Raw genomic sequence first — 18,302 nt, 5'->3', positions numbered from 1 at the left:
ATTGAAAGCATTGCAGAAGTGTCCCCATCTACAGCATTAATACTTTTAGACCACTTTTTATTATTATATATATATATATATATATATATATATATTTATTTATTTGTTTATTTATTTTTAATTGTCATAGTGAACGAGACCGGGCGCGGGAATGCGCACGCGCTTCGCAGAAACGCGTGCCTATTGCGTGGCCTTTGAACCCATTGTTGTGTCGCGGGTGACGTCAGCGCCGTGTGCGCGAGACAGGCAGAGCGGCGTGCGCCTGGCCAGACAAAGGCGGCGGGCTGGAGGACGGGAGAGAGGAGAGACGCGGTGCTGTTTTTAAAAGAGCTTATACATGCGTAGAAATGTGAGGAGCGCTGCGAGCGGGCAGACCAAACAACGGCAAAGTGAAAACCTCGGAGTTTTTGTTTTTAATCACTCGCGGACCCCTGCCTCCCCGCTCGCATGGTTTTTATTTAAATCTTTTTCTCCCGACGCCCCCAAATTAGCGAGTCTGCTAGCCTTTAGCCAACGTACTGCCAACACTTCACACTGTTCCCTCAGAACCTAAAGAACGGAGGGCACAAGCGCGAGCTGGCCACGAGGTGAGTGTAACGCGCGCTCCTAATTACATGTATTTGTTTTGTCGCTGATTCTTGAACTTTGTGCAGCACAGTGCATGATTGTGCTTGTGCTGTCCACAAACAAAGGCGGCGACAACGTGACTTACCTTTCTCTTCTGCTAGCTAGCTAGCTGGCTAACGTGAGCGTGCTAGCTAACAACAAAACGTAATTCCCCTCCCGGTTATGTTCGGTTTTGGGCGTTACCATTTCTCAACCGTACAGCAACTGCCTCTTGTCCCTGTATTTGTAAATGTCACGGCGTGGTCCAGAATGTAACACCGGCAACAGCAGCGGTTTGTCATAACACGTCCCAGCTATGCTAGTTAGCCGATTGTGGTGCTATGTATCCGTGTTAGCCATAGCTACTTTGCTAGCGAGCTAGCTAACAACTGGCAGAGAAAGAAACAATAAGGACAAAGCAGTGAGAGGAGAGAGGGGAATAAATGCCACATTCGCACACAAAATGGGTATGGGGATGCTATGGGATAGAACATTTCATTCAGATTTGTGTGATCTGTTGCATTCTTGTATGGATGGTTCACTTCTTATTGTATTGTTTGCTCGAAACCCTCTTCTCTAGAAAGCTGTCCCCACCCCAGGTCCCCCCCTAGTCTCATGTGCATCCACGGGGAGCATGCCTAGCCCTCTGTTCCACCCTGAGATTATGGATCACGACGTGGTAGTGAGCGGCCAGCAGAACGGGGTCACGTTGCCCAGAGAAACGGACCCGGAGTCACGGGACGAGGATCGTCAGGAGGCGCTTCGCTTCGCCCTGGACCAGCTGTCACTCATGGGTCTGGATAAGGTCGACGCGCTGGACGGATCACCAGGCACCGTGCCGGAGAACTGCAACGGCGGCGGCGGGGGCTACGTCGACCTGCAGATGCTAGAACACCCCGGCGGGTCCCGCGAGTCGCCGACGTCGTGCTCCCCTTCCCCGGAGTATTACGGCACCGGTGGATACCACATGGCCGCCCCGCACTCGCACTCTGTGTTGGGGGAACAAAGCTCCGTGCTCTGCAACAGAAAGAGGAGTGTCAACATGACTGAATGTGTGCCTGTACCCAGCTCGGAACACGTTGCAGAAATTGTAGGACGGCAAGGTAACGTATGCAACATTTTAAGTTATTGTTCTAATACTCACAACTATATGGCTTCTGAATGCTTAAATCTCTTAACGAAGCGCAGAGGATAAACAATAATATGCCATTTGGCTGCACTTTTAAAATGTTTTTGTGTGGGACTGCTGGCAGAAGTTGCTGTTGCGTCCAGCTGTTGTAGTAGCTACTTGATTGCGGTGGTTGTTGAGAAGCAGGGCGCTGCGTGTTTTTGTTCAGGAAGGAGACATTTGGCGGGTTTTACCCGGTAAACACCACGAGCTAAGTAGCTGCCGAAACGATTTTGGCAGTGGGGCCGATTGTCTTGTACCATTCCTCGGCAGATGGAAGTAGCTTCGAGGGGGAGGGGTATCGGGGGGTCAGACAAAGCGGCAGATTGTCGGGAGTCTGGACATGTCTAGCGTTCTGCCCCAAACAAAAGAAACGTATCGACCGATCCCGCTTTACAACCCCCACGGCCAAGTTCATGCATATAAATTTGGCACACACCTCCGTTGTCATTTGGAGCCGTTTGCAATTTTGTTTATCGGCGTATTTTTATTTATTAATGGAGCACGTTGAACGTGTATGCTAAGTAGGGCCGAGCGCGCATTGGACGGGTATGGGCGGTGTTTGCTGTGCCTGCGGTGCCCTGAGCGGAATCGCTACATTTAAATCATTTTTGTGCTTTTGCTTTGCTTTTGCGTTATTCTCATTATTAATATCAAACCGACATTTTCGTTGCGGCGTGTGCGGCTGTGCTGTGGTTATTGCATTGTTCTCTTTGTTTGAAAAAGCCATGCTTTCTGCCTCCGACAATGACATCACAGGGCACGCACACTATTGGCTGCGTGAAGGAAGCGGTCCAAATTTAAAGGAACAGTACCCCTGTAGTACACCTCTGTGGGTTAACTTATGAATGTGCGAGAAAATAACGGGCAAAAAATTGAAAAGAACATTCACAGTTATTTTTACTTTTTAGGTTGTATTTGGAACCATGTCCATTTAACCATTTTCGTTCCTAAATAATATTCAGCTCCTAATATGTGGTTTGTGTAATTGTAACATAAAGGGCAAAATCATTTAGGAGGCTACTTCTTTACAGTTATGTCTTGTGTTTATAAATAATTGTATTGTATTTTTTTGTATTTTTTCCTGTTAATTGTTCATCTGAGTAAATGATTTTTGCATATGTTCAAATGTGTTTTTTGTATAGGTTGTAAGATCAAAGCCCTGCGTGCAAAGACTAACACATACATCAAGACCCCAGTCAGAGGTGAAGACCCCGTGTTCATAGTGACAGGTCGACGTGAGGATGTTGAAATGGCCAAACGGGAGATCATCTCGGCTGCGGAACACTTCTCCATGATCCGTGCCTCCCGCTGCAAAGCCGGGGCAGGGGCCAGTGGTGGGGGATCTCTGCCCGGGCCCCCCCACCTCCCTGGTCAGACCACCATTCAGGTGCGTGTGCCCTACCGAGTGGTGGGCCTGGTCGTAGGGCCAAAGGGAGCCACCATCAAACGCATCCAGCAGCAGACACACACGTACATCGTGACACCAAGCCGGGAGAAAGACCCCGTGTTCGAGGTGACGGGCATGCCGGAGAACGTGGACCGGGCACGGGAGGAGATTGAGACACACATCACCCTCCGCACAGGCGCCTTCGTGGACCTGCAGGGCGACAACGACTTCCACAGCAACGGCACAGACGTCAGCCTGGAGGGCTTGGGCTCCCTGGGCCTCGGCGGCACGCTGTGGTCTCGCGCCAGCGGGCACGCGGCGGCCCCACCGCCACCTCCCCCGCCCCCCCTGCCTCTCTCCACGCACGGCTCTGGCCGCAAGCTCTCTTCCTCCTCCTCTTACCACAACGGAGGCCTGAGCGCCGACTCGTACGCGGCGCCCCGACGGCCTGCGGAGAGCGGCAGCCCCACCAGCCCCTTCAGCACGGGCAGCGGGGGAGGCGGCGGTTTCACCTTCGCCGGCGACTCCGCCCCCGGCCTCGCCCCTCCCGCCTCTGACGACCTGAGCTTCGAGTTTGGCGGCTCCAACATCTGGGCGCCGTTTGTGAACGGCGGCAAGCCGTCACAGGCCCTCCGGCGCAACAGCAGTGGCCTGAGCGGCGGCAACATAACGCCCCGCCTCTCACCCACGCTGCCTGCTGACTCCGCTCCCCTGGACCACCCTCTGGCGCGGCGGGCGCAGAGTGACCCGCTCAGCGCGCTCTCCTGGCTCCAGACGGGCTCCTCCTTCTCAGGCGGCAGCAGCAGCAGCAGTGGCGGAAGCACCACGGGCTACTCCTCCTGCTCGGCCTCCTCCCTGCCCGGTGGTTCCCCCACCGACTCGGAGGGTGGCGTCAGCGGCATGGGCGTAGCCTCGGGGGTGCTTGGCCGGCTGAAGGCGGGAGGCCTGGCCACCATGGTGCCTGGCGGGACCAGCAGGGACTGCTTCGTGTGCTTTGAGAGTGAGGTCACAGCTGCACTCGTGCCCTGTGGCCACAACCTGTTCTGCATGGACTGCGCTGGGCAGATATGCCAGTCTCAAGAGCCAGAGTGCCCGGTGTGCCACACCCCTGCCACGCAGTGCATCCGCATCTTCTCTTAATACCACGCCGCCGCACCCAGTCAGGCAGCAGTGGGTGCTGTCGTTCAAACCTATAGAACATCCAGCTTATAAAGTTATCTAGAAAGTCTACAGTGATATGTAAGAGAGGAGGACGTGTATCTACCACCTGCCTACATAGGATTGACAATAAATTCAATAATTACCATATTAGATATGACACTATTCTGGAGTTAAGTTGATTTATTATTAATAATAATAGTAGTAATAATAATAATAACTATGATGATGACAGATATTACTGACTCATACTTGTCCCAGGCTGTGGAATTGGCAGGTTGTGACTTTTTCCAGAACTGAGATCTTCATTGTGGATGAGGAGGTTGGAAACCAGTGTCTTATCTTTCTTTAGGCATTAATGTTCTCGACTGCCTGCCGGCACATTGGTCTACGTGTTCTTTACATTCCCCCTCCCCAGACGCTCTTCACTCTTGCTCGAGTGCAGCCTGATTGCGCCTTTTGGTTTTGTTTTTCGTTTTTTTTCCCGCTTGAGACTTTTTTCTACTCGCAGGTATTTTTCGACTTAAACTGCATAGGTCTGCACTTTTTTCTAATGGTTCATTTCAAGATTTTTCCCAGGGACGGGAATGCAGTTGGGTGTTTTGAATCCCGTGCGTCTCTGGTGCGTCGTTGCCATAGCAAACCTGCGGTGGTAAACTGGGACAACACAGGGACTGCAGAGTCTACACACTTGCCAGCCCGGAATATTCCAGGATTATTTGTGTGTGGTTTTTTTTTTGTTGTTGTTGTTTTGTTTTTTTAATCTATGAAGAATGAAACACTTAATATTTATTCATGTTAAGAGTCGATATCCAACATAATGGTTAATGTTCAATATAAAGACAAGTAGATAGATAGACTAGTTGACATTGCATAAGGAATATCATTACAGTGATAAGAGGTTGGCTTTGTGCTGGTCTTTTGTGTATCTCTAACCGTACAACCCTAAAACACTCAAATTCCAGTCCAGCGGTGGGTGCCACTCGTCCTCTTGCCAACTGTCTATGGCTAGGACAGACAGGTCATATACACTTCATTATCAGTCTTTTGCCTTTAATGCTATGATCAAAAAAAGGTTATTAGGGATGTGTGTGTTTTTTTTGTTTTTTTTTCCAATCTGGTCCCCTGTCCTGATGGGGGGGGGGGGGGGTCCGCTAAAATTTGGAAACGCACCATGGACGTCGTGCTGTCTGGATTCACCCTTTATCCACAGTCGTCCTTATCTGTTACAGTTTTATTGTTCTTAAAGATCTTCTTTTAAGATTAGCTGTCTGGTTGTTCCTGCGGAATAGGGAACGCGCAGCCTCTTGTCAAACCAACAAGACCGTTTTGAATTATTGAATTGTAGAATAGTTCTTTGTAATGTTGCAAGAATGTTTCTCCTTACTGTGGAAGTGTGTATGTAAGGTGTGTGTGTGTGTGAGGAAGAGGAGGGGGTGAGAGGGATGTTCGTTGTCGTTCGGCGTTCTTGTAGAGCCATTCTGCTTGTGTGCACTGCCACACTGCGATGTTCCTTTTTGATCTCCTGCCGGTGGCCCATAGTGGATCTATCAGCCTGGAGAAATGTTGGTCTTCCGCCCTTCCCGTAAGTCCTTTTTTTTACTGTCAGGACAAAATGCCCTTATAATTTGAGCTGCCTGCAGCGCGCTGCTGTCCTCTATGGCAGAGCTCTGAAGATCCCTGCCCACCAGGGAGCGCTCTCGCGCATGTCCTCTTAGCATTGCGCCCTTCGATGTCCAGCTTCTGGCTGGAGAGTCGAGCCATTGATGGCATTTTACACGAGACAAGCCATGATGCCACCAAACCATTTAAAAGGGCTTCCTGTTACTGCACTGCAATTCAGGTCTCCTTCAGTTACATTAACCAGGATTGAAAATCGCAGTCAGAACCTGGCAGCTATATCACCCAGGGCTTCCACACACTTTGTGCTACATTTTGCAGAGCTGCACAGTAGGTGAAGTTTAGGGTTGGAGTAGCCATGATCTTCCTGGTAAATAACCTTAGAAGTGACACCAGACACAGAAACGTACACAAATTCAGAGGCTGATGGTCAATAGGACTCCATTTTTAAGTCTGGTTTGCATGGTTCAAATCCACACTGTCAAGCATCCTTCAGTAACTTGGGAGGATGTGTGGAATTGAGTCTCCTAAATCTGGTCCACATTTCTCGTTCTGTGTCTTGCGAGCACTCGGCCGTCCCATCTCTGCTTCCTGCGTGGATGCAGAATGTTGCTGAACGAATCGGTGACGGCTGTTCAGGTTGACGCCAGTTGATGGTGCCTGATCCGTTTCCGGGAGCACGTGAGTGGTTGTAGAGAGAGGAGAACAGCTCCAGGTCGACTGATTTGCAAACACGTAAGATTCCTGTTGCTTGTGTCTGAATGCTAACAGGCACTCCCAGGCCTTGCTGGTCTTGCACTGGTCATTTTGGTTCCTGTTCTCCCTGCTGTTTCTGAACGCAGTGGTTTGTTAATCTACTTGGGAGTGTGACACGGCACAGGAGCATACCTTGACAACTTGCATCTCTTATATTAATTGATTTTCCCTGTCCTGGAAGTCTCCTAACAAATGAGTTTAGGTCTTCTAAGTGAGATTATCTTTTAGAAAAGTGTTCTTGAAATTCAAACCCAAGGAATTTACAGTAGCAGATCTGCTTAAAGGTACAAATTTAGCACAAGTCAGTGGCGTGCCGTGAAGGCGTCTCTGGACCTGTTGGCGCCGAGCTGTAAGGACATCTAGGGGCCAGTGCTATCTGCTCCTGCGGCCTCACTGGTGACCTCAGCCTCAATCAGCTTGCTGAGGGCAGACCTCTTCCCTCTCTGTTAATCAGTCTCCAAACCAGGCTGCACTGAGCCCGAAGGGGCTGAGCCCCATCAACCTGTAATGGCACCACCCCTGCCCACCCCGAGGTTTAGAAACAGGGTTTACCAAGGAAAGTACAGAGGGCCCAGTCTTACATCAGAATGGCGTCGCTTGCCACTCTTGCATGCGTTACTTAGCCCTGTAATTCTGCTCTCCTTTGTGTGGGATTTTTTTTTTTTTTTTTTTTTTTCTGCTTTAATTATTTTGTATGCAGAACCAAAAGTAGTTTCAATAACAAGGTTTCAGACCTAACTGTAAATACCCTGAATACAATCATTGGGATTTGTTTTCCAGAAGTACAAAAATGATAAGGTAAATGTAGTTTTTAAAACATGTATCATTATTTGTAAGTTAACTATCTGCATGTCTTGAAGCCATCAGGCATTAGCTAATAATTTTCTAAAGAAAAAAACAAAAAAAAAAACTTTTTACACATTTTATTTTTACAATTTATTTGCTTACCTTGACATAAATATCCCAGATTATAATGTGACCCTTTTATTACTGCAAATTTATCTTTATTTTCCATATTTGTTTCCTGTGTACAACATATAGGCAATTTATAACAAAATGAGAAAATTATTGAAGAAATTTAAAATTGAAATATATTTTATTTGAAAGTTTATGGACCTTTTAGCCGAGAGTTGGAACAATTGTATACTCATATAATTTGAGCTGACTTGACGGTTATAAGAAATGTATCAAGAGTTTTATTTTTTATGCTTCTTTAATAAATCTTGTTTTTTTTTTGTTTTTGTTTTTTACTGTAAAACAATAAACCAGTGTCTTGGTGTGTTTCATTTAGTTTACTGTAAGACGACACAAAATTATTTGGTGCTCAATAAATGCCTGGAACCCAGTGTTTACAGCTACCCACTTGAAGCTGCTTTAAATAGATGGCAGCAACATGTCACTGTGGGGTGGGTCGCGTAACTAATTGTTCATTCTCGTTTCCTTTCCCTGTCTCCTTCGCGTCTTGACTTCTCCCATGGTCTCTTTAATGCAACATCATTTATTGTACGATACACGTGGCTTTCACGAAGCTGCCGGTACCCAAGCGGCGCTATTTCACTCACCGCCGTGGTCCTACGGTCCTGTTTCCTCGCCAAACATGGGACAGTAATAACTGCTTTCACGAACGCAGGCAACGTACTGAACATGAAGACACAAGCGGGCCAATAATTAGATCAGTAATGAGTTACAGGACAACGAAGTCTGCATGACATGTACCCTGTAAGGAGGTTTCGCTCCCGCCACGGCTTTTAAACTGAACCACGTGTGGCCGGAGACATGCATAATGCGGCACGGACACGCCTGCGTTTCCTCTGACAGCCTCCGGTCCGCTCTGATAACATGCAGTATCCCAAACTGTCACTAGATGGCAGGAAAATATTTGAAAACACTAGTTCGGCCCCCATAAGACTAATCACCGCGGAATTGTTCAAAGTGAGTGTCTATATCGTATGTGTATATGAATTTTATTACATTTACCCACAAATCTGGGGAAGTTACTGGGGAGCATTTCTGCCTTTGGATGGTCTATGGTGTCTACACAGTGGACAGTGAAACTGCACTCCCATATGGTCAAAGGTTTTCATAGTAAAGAGGAAACCTATCTATATAAATATATATACGCTACATGAATGCAACAATTTAGCATTACTTTTTCCTCTTTAAAATCGCTACAGGCTATGTCGATGGGGGTTTAATAACTGCAGCAAAACTGAATTGCTTGAGTTGAACTGTATCACCGCTGTATTGAACAGACACTGGGGCAGAAGACTCGCTTTGTCTTCTAAATATAAGCTTATTCTGATGCTGTGAAAGAAAAGGAGACTTACTGTCTTGCATTGCTTTGATATCAAATATTTATGTTCACAGCAGGCGTGGCATCCTAGGAGCTGGCCGCGGCTCTGGGGAAGTCTTGACCTAGTAGTAGCCCTGTAGTAAATTTAACTTTTTCTTTTGATTTTTGCTGTCTTTTATAAGACATTTTGCTCCAGCTGTTTACTACCTTAATGTCTTTTGAATACCCGGTGTTGCTTTAGACGCATATAATTTTTTTTTTTTTTTGAGGTTTCTTTCATTGTAGAAATGGGCAGGTAATAATTAGTATTAAAGGTGCACTCTGTAGCTTTGTAACAAGGGGAGACCTGTTGACTTAATTAGATCAAAAGCTGAAGGAAGGTTTAGAGGGTGGACTAGAACAGTGTACTAGATACAACAGGCTTGGAGTTAGTGACCTGATAGATTGCAAAGGTAAAACAGCCATAGAACAGTATATTTAAAATAAGATGATTGTTACTGGGTGTGCAAAGGTAAAACAGCCATAGAACAGTAGATTTAAAATAAGCTGATTGTTACTGGGTGTTTGTATTACTTCTTCCACTCACTGTGTTGTTTGTAACTACACCAATGTATCTCCATAAGAAAATAAAATCAGATTTAAAAAATCAGATTGAACATTTTTTTTAATAGGAAGCAATGCTGCATCATCTCACCACCATCCTCATTTAGAAACTATCATAATGGTTACAAATAAAAATTAGAAACATCCCCAGTATAAAAACATCCGTTCATGCTTATTTACGTTACATTCCTCTTTTTTATGTGTTTATGTATTCACAAGCATTTGTTTGTGTTTTTTTTCCTCTTTTTTTGAAAAATAAATACATTTGAAAATCTCCAAAATAAAATGAAATGACATACTGAGAACTCAGCTGACGAGTGGCAGGTTAACATCAGAAACAGACGTGCCGGCATAAGTACAGTTCCATTCCTCATCATGCACTTGGTTTTACAGGTCACGAAATGGGCACAATGTTAACCGCATGGCAACACATCCGCAGACATGCAAGCATGCATATGGGTAATCTTCATGCCCGCTTGTGCTTGAGTAGGTCTGTGGAGTGGGCACGCATTTTTTGTGTGTGTGGGTGTGTGTGTGTGTGTGTGTAAGTGTCCACTGTGTGTTCTCATGAGTGATGTGATTGCTGCTATCATTAAGCGTATGTCATTGTGTCACTGTGACCAGCTCTCTTCACCCAAACAAGCTAAATATTGCGACATCCGTTTGCGGGTGTGTCATAGTTGGTGTTGCAGAGCAAAGCTATGCATGGCTCCATGAGCACTCCGCAGAGAACTCAAGCCTCCACACCAGTGGTTTCGCCTGCACAATGCAACCTTTTAGCTCGAGTCACTGCACCTTCACTCTTTCCAACAGTGATAATATATATGTGCAAGCATTTTGTGCTGATACACTCTGGGTTGTAAACATTTTCTTTTCTTTTCCAAGTACACAAAGAGTTAACTACTATGATGTAATTTAATTGCACTATGGTTTAGTTGTAAAACAGCGAACTTGAATGGCTATCTATTCATGACTGGCTCTCATCCCAAATATCTGGGATATATGGGCTATGTATATACAAACTTCATCTACCCCAGCCCTATACAAGACTAGTACATCTTTTTGGATTAGTCATTTAAGTGAAAGGTCACCTAAGGCCATCGAGACACCTTTGCGTTTTGACAGATGGGGAAACTAAATCTGTTCAGTGCTTGGCCCCTTGTTCCTAATTTCAACTTGCACAAACACATTTTCTACAGTACTGCGAAACGTAAGATGGCATAATGACTAAGTGTCCTTGGTACAGGCCAGTGTGTACCCCTGTGCAGACCCCCACCCGGGAGGCTGTTTGGCGTGGGCGTCTCCTTCTCCACAAAAGTTGCACTTCAGTCCACGTCTTGAAGTATTGCTGTAGAATTAAGACAGACGAGAATCACGGCCGATTGCACAGGACACTGCGAAAGCAGAAGTCCAGGCAGTGGCCTTAAGACTGTGATTCTGGACATGGACACAAGGACTACAGCAAGTTGACAGTTCCATGCCTGAGCATGACACACACACACACACACACACACACACACACACACACACACACACACACACACACAGAGACACAGACACGTTTCCTTTGGTGGAATCAAACACTAAAAGACATTGCCACGCTGAACATGCTAACACTGTCACAGAGCTGTAAGACAAACCTCTTACATGCAGCTATGGTCCTCTTTGATATTTTAGAGATTTCTTCAAACAAGTTGTCTGAGAAGGTCAGGCAAGCCCTTGACTCTAAATAGGGACTTAATGGAGCTGAGTGCATGAGGCCTGTGGTGAGTTGCCCAGCGTGGAGGGGCTGGTTCAGGAGATGCCTTTGTTCTTGAGAATTCTGACTGGAGTCCCTTCAAAAGGGACCTTCTAGCATCGTGGCTCATGGGTCAGTATTATTGTTGTCTACCCCTTTCCCTAAAAAAAAGGAACCCTGGTCTGTTCATTCTACGAAAGCACAAAATGGTGCTCCTTAATTCTTCACCGTCAGCCCACCTGCCACGAGGTGCGTCTTGTTTTGGAGAGTCCACTCCACCATACAGACGCACAGAAGCCCCATAGTGCACTGGGGTGGGGGAGGCGCTGCGGCAGGCCCGAGGAGAGAGTCACAGTGTTGGAGTAAGTGGACATCGTCATATGCCGCACTTAGGAGACCCAGCTGAGGCAGCACTAAGAAAGCAGGACAGACTGTCCGACTAACGGGCAGACAGACAGGTGGGGGTGGAGTCACACTCCCAAACATGCAAAGAAAGAAAAGTGCAAAGTATTCCAAACGACACAAACCAATCAAGCCCTAATGAATTTTTTGCTATGTTGTTTGTTTGTTTGTTTGTTTTTTCCTACAATGGAATAATCCAGCCATAAAATAATAAACTGAGGTGGAGGAAGGGTGAGATGGAGAGTGCGTTTGCAGCAGAAGCTGTTTTAACTGGGAGCCCGAGGGCATACCCCAGGCAGCCATGCTGTGCGCGTGTGTAGAAGGAGTGCCGGGCTGCTCCCGATCTCTGACAGCAGTCTGCTGACTCATACCGCCAGAGGGTCGTTGACACACGGCAAGTGAGCTATGTTACCCGATGCAAACTGCTGAGTCAAGGTTACCAACTTCAAAAGGCATGTGTCTAAAAAGAGCAAATGGAAATCAGTATCCAACTGATACTGATTGGACAAGGACTCTGTGAAGCCAATCATAGGGCGGTTTGTTTGTGTTTTGTTTTTTATAAGCTTTGTGACATGCTTTGAGTTTTTAGCTAAGCTAGAATATAAAAAGAAGACATATTGAATTTGTGTGTGTGTGTGTGTGTGTGTGTGTGTGGAGGCATTTAAGCACATCACAGCCAGGTTCCTGTTTTTAAAATAAAAAAGGCAAAGATGAAAGAGCTATACCTATATTTCTGACATCATTAATTGCTTGAATCAGACTTCATTGGTTTTGTGTTTGTAAAGAAATCTCTGTTATGTCACTATTGATGTTACCAACAGAGACACAACAGTAACCTTTAGCTAATATTATCTATATGGACATCTTTATTTACTGGACTAACCTCCATCAGTTTGTTTCCTGTGGCTGTGTTTGTGTACGCATGCATGTGTTTTTCCGGTTGCTTTTCTGTGCGGTCCTGTGCACTGCCACGGGGGGGGGGTGCCCTAGCTCCCTAGCTCCCGCGACCCTCCTCGGCCGAGCGCTGGTCCGACTTGAGCTTGACAAACTCTTTGGCCACGTCGTCGTTGCTGCGCTGTGAGAGGATGCGCAGCACGGTCAGGCCCGTCTCGTCCATGTGCACGCGCTTGCCCAGGGGCAGCCAGCAGGTGGCTCCACCACGGCCCACCGCATCGCGCAGCTGCAGCACGGCCACGCCCACCGTGCGGTCGTCGCGCGCGAAGCAGTAGTCTTTCACGCACACGTGCAGCTCATAGCCCTCGGGCCCCAGTTCGCTACCCAGGGTGCTGCAGGAGGGAAGGGGTGGGCCACAGTGCAAAGGGCAGGAGGGGGCGGGGCCAGGGATGGCAGAGAAGAACATTGGCTGCATTCCATATTCCCTAAAAAGTGCCCTTGCATTACCTACAGACTAATCATATGATGTGGGGCAAGAGATGAGTAAGCTTTCTTGTCGACTGTTCACTACGCCCAACACAGTTTGAAGTTTTCAGTACCTACAGGTTGGACTCTCCCTAAAATTGGGATTTAAAGCAAAGTCCTAGCTGCAGAGGGCTAACAATGTCTCAGATTAGCATAACAATATGTTAACATATTTTAACATGTTTGAGCTAAACCTTTTCAGTCAAGCAAACACAAATCAGGGGGAAGACTTACAATTGGAAAGACTCGCCAAATTTCGGGGACCAGCTGTTGTTTTTAGACTTGGTAGCGAACTTCCTCTTCTTGTCGCTGAGGTATGGCCCAATGATGTACACCTCCACGAAGGGGCGGAATATGCCTTGTGTCTGCCAGCGCAGGTCATTGACCGCCACCACTATCAATCAAATGAAGGAGGGAAAATTGCTGACAAAGGTCATGACATCAGCAGAAAAAGATGGAACACCCTAAAGTCATAATTATTGGAAAGGTGGGCGGAGTGAGAGACGGACGGATGAGAAAGGAAGATTTTGAACCTTTAATATTAATTCTGTGCCCTCCGGTGTTGGGGTCACTGAGGAGCTCCACTGTCATGGATACCTCTCCCACAGCATCATCCACGCCTGAGGCTGGAAGACAAGGTCAAAGGTCAGGGAATAAAAACAAAACAAAACCACACTTTCACATCCCTCCGTAGCGCACACGCCGGTCCTCTTAAAGCCCAGCAATTATACATGGTGCATATGTAAAGAGTTTCTGTTGAGGAGGGGCACTGATGTCTCCAAGACCTCCCTTACACGTCAGTCACACACAAGCTCATGTCCAGCGTCCAGTTGTAGTCCAACTTACTCTTACAGGCAATCAAATGAAAAGAGAACAGTTTCAAAACTTCTTCTTTTTGCCAACCTACATGGCCTCAATTGGACTACATTCTTCTGTTGACGAAACAAAGGGCCTGAAGTTCAAACTGTCTGTTTTCACAAGAATTTGCTTTTAATTTTTATATCTGCCATGACTGGATGCTGTGGACACGAAAAGCCTAGTTAAGTGCTTTCAAAGACAGAGAGCATTCGAGCGCCTTGTCCAGAAGGGAGACAGGCAAATAGTGTGTCAGGAAGAGGCAAAACATTTTGACAAAATGGGTGAAGCAAAACAAGGAAAACATCCTCTATATTGGTCAGAGTGTTGAAAATCATCAATGAAAAACATGTAGCCAAGCATCACTGAAATATTACAAGGTTCTTTCTTGCATTTCATAAATGTTTCATAGAATTTTGTGAAATTGCAACATGAACTGTGCATTTCTGACCCAGGATTAATCTGAGTGAAATGTATCCCATTATAATGTATAAAACCAGGAAGAGGCCAATGCTGGTAGCTGTGATGAAACAATTTAAATGGATATAAATTAAAAGCACTTCATCCATGTTATGGTCACCAAACCGTGCTGGAACCCAATTGGTGTATTTTTTTTCAGAAGCCCTGGTGAAGCCCTGGTGAAGGGCTGATGAAGCTCTGGTGAAGGGCTGGTGAAGCTCTGGTGAAGGGCTGGTGAAGGGCTGGTGAAGGGCTGGTGAAGCCCTGGTGAAGGGCTGGTGAAGGGCTGGTGAGGGCTGGTGAAATGCAGATAAAACATTGTGATCTGGCCAGCAGCTACATTAGAGCCAGATGGTGGGCAGCAGGCTGTGAGTTCCTCTCTGTCCAAAGAGCCACTCAGTACACTCTTCTGGGTGATCAGGAAACATATTAACTGAAGCACAGAAATAAAACTATGATATAAAGGCTTAACACAGCCAGCGAACCTCTGGCCACATGTGTGCACACACACGCGCACACACACACGCACACACACGCGCACACACACACGCACACACACACATGCACACACACACACGCGCACACACACGCGCGCACACACACGCACACACACACACACACACGCGCACACACACACACGCACACGCACACACACACACACACACACACACACACACACAGTAAGCAGACTATATGCCTTGCTACTGAGTTCCCATTAGGGCTCATACAAAATAAACACACACCCTCTGCCTAGTGGCACTATCATACGGAACAGAGGGAGTGAGACAGAGAAGGATGGTGAGAAAGAGTGAGACAGAGAGAGACAGTAAGTGGAAGAAAGAATCAAAAAGGTCAAGACAAAGACACCGTTTCCTGCTGTCAGGTGTGCTGTCTTGCTTCACTCCGGCCCACCAATCCCAGAGCGTCTGCTATCACCGGCAACCATCTCAATGGTGTCCGCCGCAGCCAACATGCTCCCAGCAGGGTGCACACCTGACCCCGTGATGACGAATCACTTGACGGAGACACATGGAGCCAAAATCCCCCAGAGGGACTTTTTCCCGACCCTCTGCCCTGTGCACAGGCGCGTCCGGAGAAGCAGCTGTGCATGTGGGAGGCAGGCTACGGCGGCCAGATGACGCGTCCACTGAGCCGGGCTCAATTAGCATAATTATGGATTCATGAATATGCAAGGGACTCATTTGCATTCATGAATGTTAAAACAGCCTTTGTTTAAGTAGGGTGATTCCCATGCTGTGCCCAGGGGTCTGGAGACAAACGTACCTTTCTCTGGGTACACATCCTCGCTAGGGCTGTACCTCACGCCTTTACCGCCGTGGACTAGTAGAGAGATTGGGAGCGTCCGCGAGAGAACGAGAGAATGAGAGAGAAAGTGAGGAGAGTTGAGGATTAAGTAATGTAAGACACACGACAGGTGACAAACAGAGACAGAGAGACAAACAGAACAAAGGAAGAGGACAGCAAACTAGAAACAGCAGAGGAAAGCTACAGGGAGGAAAAGCGAAATAGAGAAATTTAGAAGACTCAGGTACACATAAGGGACACACATTCTGTGTGTGTGTGTGTGTGTGTGTGTGAGCGCGTGTTGGTCAGAAACATACCTTGAGTGTGCTGTGACTGAATGAATTTCCTGATGAGTTTGTCTGTGGCTTGCGTGTAGAGTGAGAGAGCATAACGCAGAGACTGCAGGTCTGGGCTCTTCTCCAGAAACGTCTTCTTTAGGCCCACTCCACCAGCATGGAAGTATTGCTGTTACACACACACACACCAATATTTATGGATTCATGTTTAAGGATGCATGTTTGTTTTTTTGTGTGTGTGTGTGTGTGTGTGTGTGTATGTTCACACACCTTTATGGTGTCCAGTGCTAGCTCTATAACTGCACACTGTTTGGGAGTGAGCGCCTTGGCCTCCTCTCGCACCATGTGCTCCTAAATGTCAAAGGGTAAACAGGTCAGCACTTTGACTGTTCAGCATTGTCAGTAGTTAAAAAGAGAATTAATAACAATATATACCTATAATGGAGATGACTGATGAAGTTAAACTGGGTTTTTAATACGAGGCTGAGCAGTGGGGGGTATGTAGCATGTTTACCTTGAGCTTAGACAGCTGACCCAGTTCTTTAGCAGCATTAAAGATGAGCTGTGTGCCCTAGAACAACAGCACACTCAGGTGTCATCCTGCACACATACTGACAAGGGAAATGAATATATGCACACACACATACACACACACACACACACACACACACACACACACACACACACACACACACACACACACACACACACACACACACACACACACACACATACACACACACTCATTCTTTCTCCCACAGAGTTCTCCACTGCTAAAGAGAACAGGCAGCAGGTGCTTCCGGCTCTGCCCACCAGATCAGATATGTGTGTTCAGATCAGACGTGTTCAGATCAGACGTGTTCAGATCAGATGTGTGTTCTCCATCCTCCAACAGTGCAATACGATCTCTCTGCAGCCAGACCTGACCTATGGATGCTCAGACTTCCTCTGTGTGTGTGTGTGTGTGTGTGTGCGTGTGTGTGTGTGTGTGTGTGTGTAACACTCACCGTTTGGTCTGTTAACGGAGGGAGAACAATTGTTTTCTCCATGGTGTTTATGACCAGTTTCCAAAGCTCTTTAAGGACTCGCTTCAGAACGGTCTTCTCACAGATTTTAGCAAACAACGTCAAACTAGGGGAGGAGTGTAGAGAGAGGGAGCAGAGGAAAAGAGAATGAGAGACAGATAGAGGGGGAGAGGGGGAGAGAAAGGGAGAGAAAGGGAGGTAGACACCTTTACTACATTCCATTTGAGCCCAAACCTTCTTAAGTAGGTACCTACAGTTTGACAGTGTGTGTGGGTCTCCGTGTGTGTGTGTGTGTGTGTCTCTCACTTGCTGTCCAGGAAGTCCATAATAGGCTGGAGCACATTGTCGGCATCCTGTGTTAGACTTCCATTGCCATTGGCGGGGACGTTGGCGCCCTTCACCTGGCTCAGGATGTCTCCCATCTGCCTCACACTCTCCTCAATGTGGGGCTGGAAACTACACACATGCACACGCACACACACACACACACACACACACACACACACACACACACACACACACAAACATATATATATATCCACGCACATATGTATGTGCTCACACATACCCACATATACATACACATGCATCCACACACATATGTACATACATATGTACATGGACGGGGACACACACACACACACACACACACACACACACACACATACACACACACAAACAAAGTTAATCCACAGTGAATGAGAATTTGGCAGACGCTCTTATCCAGAGTAAATCCACAAAAGTGCTTTGTCATTTACTCATAGAATACATCCTAGCCAGTACACTAGGTTACAGTCCAAGATACCATTGAACTAGAATGCTGCTGAAATACAGGGATCAATGCTGATTCCAACTCATAATAGTGAGATGTCTCACAGCAAACGGAAGTGCACTGACTATGTGTGGTCAAGGATATAAGTACAAACTGACCTGTGTTAATCAGGTCATTCCAGACCTGTCTAATAGGAAGCCCTTGCCCTGAACAGTGATGCTAAATGTTGCTATATGGAAAATGCCACTGTTGGCAACCAAATGAATCGTTGCTCTGTTTAAATGTTCCCAATTGCAGGCCTGGCATAGAACAGCACTGCACTGTTTAGCGTTTAGCGCTGTGTAGGGGGGAGAACGCTGATCTGTGCAGTGCAGAGACATTCCAGAGGGGGCGCAGCTCTACATGCCACTGTTGTAGTCACATTTGAGAAGAACACT

General features: G+C 46.9%; 2 protein-coding genes across 2 annotated transcripts in view; one reads left to right on the top strand and one right to left on the bottom strand.

Moving 5' to 3' along the window:
* Positions 1 to 271: 271 nt before the first annotated feature.
* LOC113584668 (RNA-binding protein MEX3B) lies at positions 272 to 11,747 on the top strand. The gene is made up of 3 exons (XM_027021734.3): positions 272 to 587; positions 1,187 to 1,709; positions 2,920 to 11,747. Exons 2-3 carry the CDS (start codon positions 1,241 to 1,243, stop codon positions 4,302 to 4,304), a joined length of 1,854 nt encoding a protein of 617 aa, XP_026877535.2. The 5' UTR covers positions 272 to 587; positions 1,187 to 1,240; the 3' UTR covers positions 4,305 to 11,747.
* A 142-nt stretch (positions 11,748 to 11,889) lies between these two features.
* Positions 11,890 to 18,302, bottom strand: part of LOC113584686 (protein unc-13 homolog A) — a 43,859-nt gene continuing 37,446 nt past the window's right edge. The window contains exons 34-42 of the mRNA XM_035528102.2: positions 17,400 to 17,549; positions 17,076 to 17,199; positions 16,583 to 16,639; positions 16,339 to 16,419; positions 16,090 to 16,237; positions 15,752 to 15,808; positions 13,687 to 13,779; positions 13,388 to 13,547; positions 11,890 to 13,020 (exon numbers count right to left, since the gene is read on the bottom strand). Of these exons, the coding sequence (XP_035383995.1) occupies positions 12,729 to 13,020; positions 13,388 to 13,547; positions 13,687 to 13,779; positions 15,752 to 15,808; positions 16,090 to 16,237; positions 16,339 to 16,419; positions 16,583 to 16,639; positions 17,076 to 17,199; positions 17,400 to 17,549 (1,162 nt within the window). The 3' untranslated portion in view covers positions 11,890 to 12,728. The remainder of the gene's footprint in view (positions 13,021 to 13,387; positions 13,548 to 13,686; positions 13,780 to 15,751; positions 15,809 to 16,089; positions 16,238 to 16,338; positions 16,420 to 16,582; positions 16,640 to 17,075; positions 17,200 to 17,399; positions 17,550 to 18,302) is intronic.

Source organism: Electrophorus electricus, chromosome 11 (assembly GCF_041902795.1).
Source record: "Electrophorus electricus isolate QZ-2024a chromosome 11, ASM4190279v1, whole genome shotgun sequence".
Classification (NCBI taxonomy): domain Eukaryota; kingdom Metazoa; phylum Chordata; class Actinopteri; order Gymnotiformes; family Gymnotidae; genus Electrophorus; species Electrophorus electricus.
This window is presented reverse-complemented; position numbering and strand designations above follow the sequence as displayed.